Consider the following 2702-nt stretch of genomic DNA (forward strand, 5'->3'; position numbering starts at 1 on the left):
ATTGAGAAGGAGAGGGCACAGATTTAAAGTAATTAGTGAGAGAATCAAAAGTGAGATGAGGAAAAACATTTTCAGCCAGTGGGTGGTTAAGGTGTGGAATGCACTGCCTGAGAGTGTGGTGGAGGCAGCTTCAATTGAAACATTCCGAAGGGAATGAGACTGTTATTTGAAAAGGAACAATGTGCAGGGTGACAGGGAGAAGGCAGGAGAATGACACTCAGTGAATTGCTCTTTCAGAGAACCAGTACCGACAGGATGGGTGGAATGGCCTCCTTGTGCACTGTAACAATTCTGTGATTGTGTGATTGAGCAGAGTTAAAGCTGGGGGAGTTGGGAGCTCGGTGTCTCACTGTGCTGCTGCTGCTGCTGCTGCTGCTGCTGAGGTCAGTGAGTTCAGAGACTGGGACAGGGAGCCAGAGCTCACATCAAACTCTGCCCGTGTCCGTCACACTGAGACTGGCAGGAGGCTACTCACTGATTTCATTCCATGCTGCAGGAATGGGACCACAGGATGCAAATGGATAGAGCTCCTCCACACGGTGAGTAAAACTAACTGAATTATATCTTGTTTTTTAAAGGGAGCAATGGAACTAAAGAAATACAGCTGGACATCCTGTTAGACACAGTGCTCCTCAATTAACCATTTCATTCACTGCAGCTCCCCACTAACACCTTCAACAATTCAGCAACTGTATTTTAGAAATTGTGTTTCAGTATTGACAGGGTTAATAACGGAGGATTGAGGTTAACTTACTCAGTCTGAGCTTGGTTCCTTTACTGAACGTAAGCCACAGTGAGAGCTAGTGGAAAGGCTGTACAAAAACCTCTGATCTCTGCTTCCCCCCATCACTCTCAACCTCTCCCAGTCTCTCATTCACTCTCACCCTCTTTCTGCCCCTCTCTGTCTTTCCCTCATTCATGTGTCTTTGTGTCTCTGTCTCTGTCTCTCTGGGTTGTGTGCAGCTGGGCTTGGGAGAGTTGTGAAATTCGATGTTAAATCTTGCAGCTGCCCTTCACATGTGGCCATAGAATGTAAGAGGGAAACGTGAGGCCTTCAGTGAGCGGTGGACACTACAGGGACTGGAGTGTGTCGTGGACAGTGACAATCCCAGCATGGGGTAATTTGCTCAGTTTCATTTATATCTAACTGTCGGATACGTCAGTTCAGGTGGTGGGACTGTGTGTGTCCAGTATTATACATTTTATATTATTCTGGGATATGTCAGTACAGGAGGTGATGCTGTGTTATTGAGGTTTTTGTACGGATCTGTATCACTGTGAAGGCCAGCTGTAATGCTGCTGACAGTAATAGTCAGCAACATCCTCATTCTGAACGTTGCTGATTTTCAGAGTAAAACTGGTCCCTGATCCACTACCGGTGAATCGATTGGAGACTCCTGTGAATCGAGTTGTTGCACTGTCGATCAGGAAAGAGGGTTTCTGACCTTCTCGCTGCTGGTACCAAGCAAGGTAGCTGCTAATGCTTTGACTGGCCGTACAGGTGATGGTTGCGGTCTGGCCCAGTCCTACTGACAGCACCGGGGGAGACTGGGTCATGGTGATGTCCCCACTGATACCTGAGGGGTCAGAGAGAAACACAGTGAAGTCAGAACTGTCACAGAAAGAGCCTTTCAAATGAGAGATTGTTGGAGACACTGAGCATTCCTCTGGTTTCAGCATTTTCCCTTCAATCACAAGTCAGTGGAATTGGAGTGAAATGGAGAGCAGCTAAAGATTCAAGGTGGAAGGAGAGAGATTTGTACCTGCGACACAGAATGCCAGGGGCCAGATCAGCTGGATGTGTGAAATCATGGTGTGTGCTCCTGTCCCTGTGCCTGGTTCCTGATAAACTATCCCTTCACTGGGCTCTGCTTTATAAAGCTGCAGCTTGTGAGAGTTTGACTGGGTGTTCCTCAGTATGTAAATGGCATCGGGCAGAGACAGCCACATCAGTCTTTCGCACTTCCTCGTCTCTCTCTCTTTCTCACTGTCTCAGAGAGTCATTGATGTGAACAGCAGTGAATGAGGCCATTTGGCCCATTGTATCTGTGCTGTTAAACAGCGATCTGATGACACTAATCCCATCCTCCAGCTCTTGGCCCATTACCCTGGAGCCGACAGCAACACAAGGGAATATCTAAACACTGCTCCAATGTCACGAGAGTTTGTGAGTCAACCAGCCTTTCAGTCAGTGAGTTCCAGACTCCCACCACCCTCTGGGTGAAAACAGTTCGCCTCAACTCACCTCTCTCTCTCGAACTCGACTGGGCCTGGATTCACTCGAATTCAGATGGATGTATAAAATTCTAACAGGGCTGGGCAGGGAGGAGGTTTCCCCTGGATGGGGAGTCTGGAACCAGGGGACACAGTCTCAGAGGGATATGGGGTAGACCATTTCGGACTGAGATGAGGAAACATTTCTTCATACAGAGGGTGTTCAACCTGTGGAATTCTCTTCACTGAAGGCTGTGGAGGATAAGGAACTGAATATGTTGAAAAAAGAGAGAGAGATAATTGTGTGCATTTTAACAGCACGAAGGGAATAGGGAGAAAGCAGGAATATGGCTTTGATACTGAATGACAGAGCAGGCTCAAAGGGCCGAATGGTCAACTCCTGCAGCAGTTTCTATGTGTCCATGTCTGTGTTACCTTCAATCTCTGACCCAGATTATTGAGTCCTTGTCTCATGCAAAAAGTGCCTT

At 47.5% G+C, this 2702-nt stretch overlaps 1 gene segment (V, D, J or C); it reads right to left on the reverse strand.

Moving 5' to 3' along the window:
- Positions 1–1257: 1257 nt before the first annotated feature.
- On the reverse strand, positions 1258–1849 carry LOC122545813. The segment is given in 2 exon segments: positions 1258–1577; positions 1764–1849. Coding segments are annotated over 2 exon segments (354 nt in total).
- Between the last annotated feature and the right edge of the window lie 853 nt (positions 1850–2702).

The sequence above is a fragment of the Chiloscyllium plagiosum genome, unplaced genomic scaffold (genome assembly GCF_004010195.1).
Source record: "Chiloscyllium plagiosum isolate BGI_BamShark_2017 unplaced genomic scaffold, ASM401019v2 scaf_78553, whole genome shotgun sequence".
Classification (NCBI taxonomy): Eukaryota; Metazoa; Chordata; class Chondrichthyes; order Orectolobiformes; family Hemiscylliidae; genus Chiloscyllium; species Chiloscyllium plagiosum.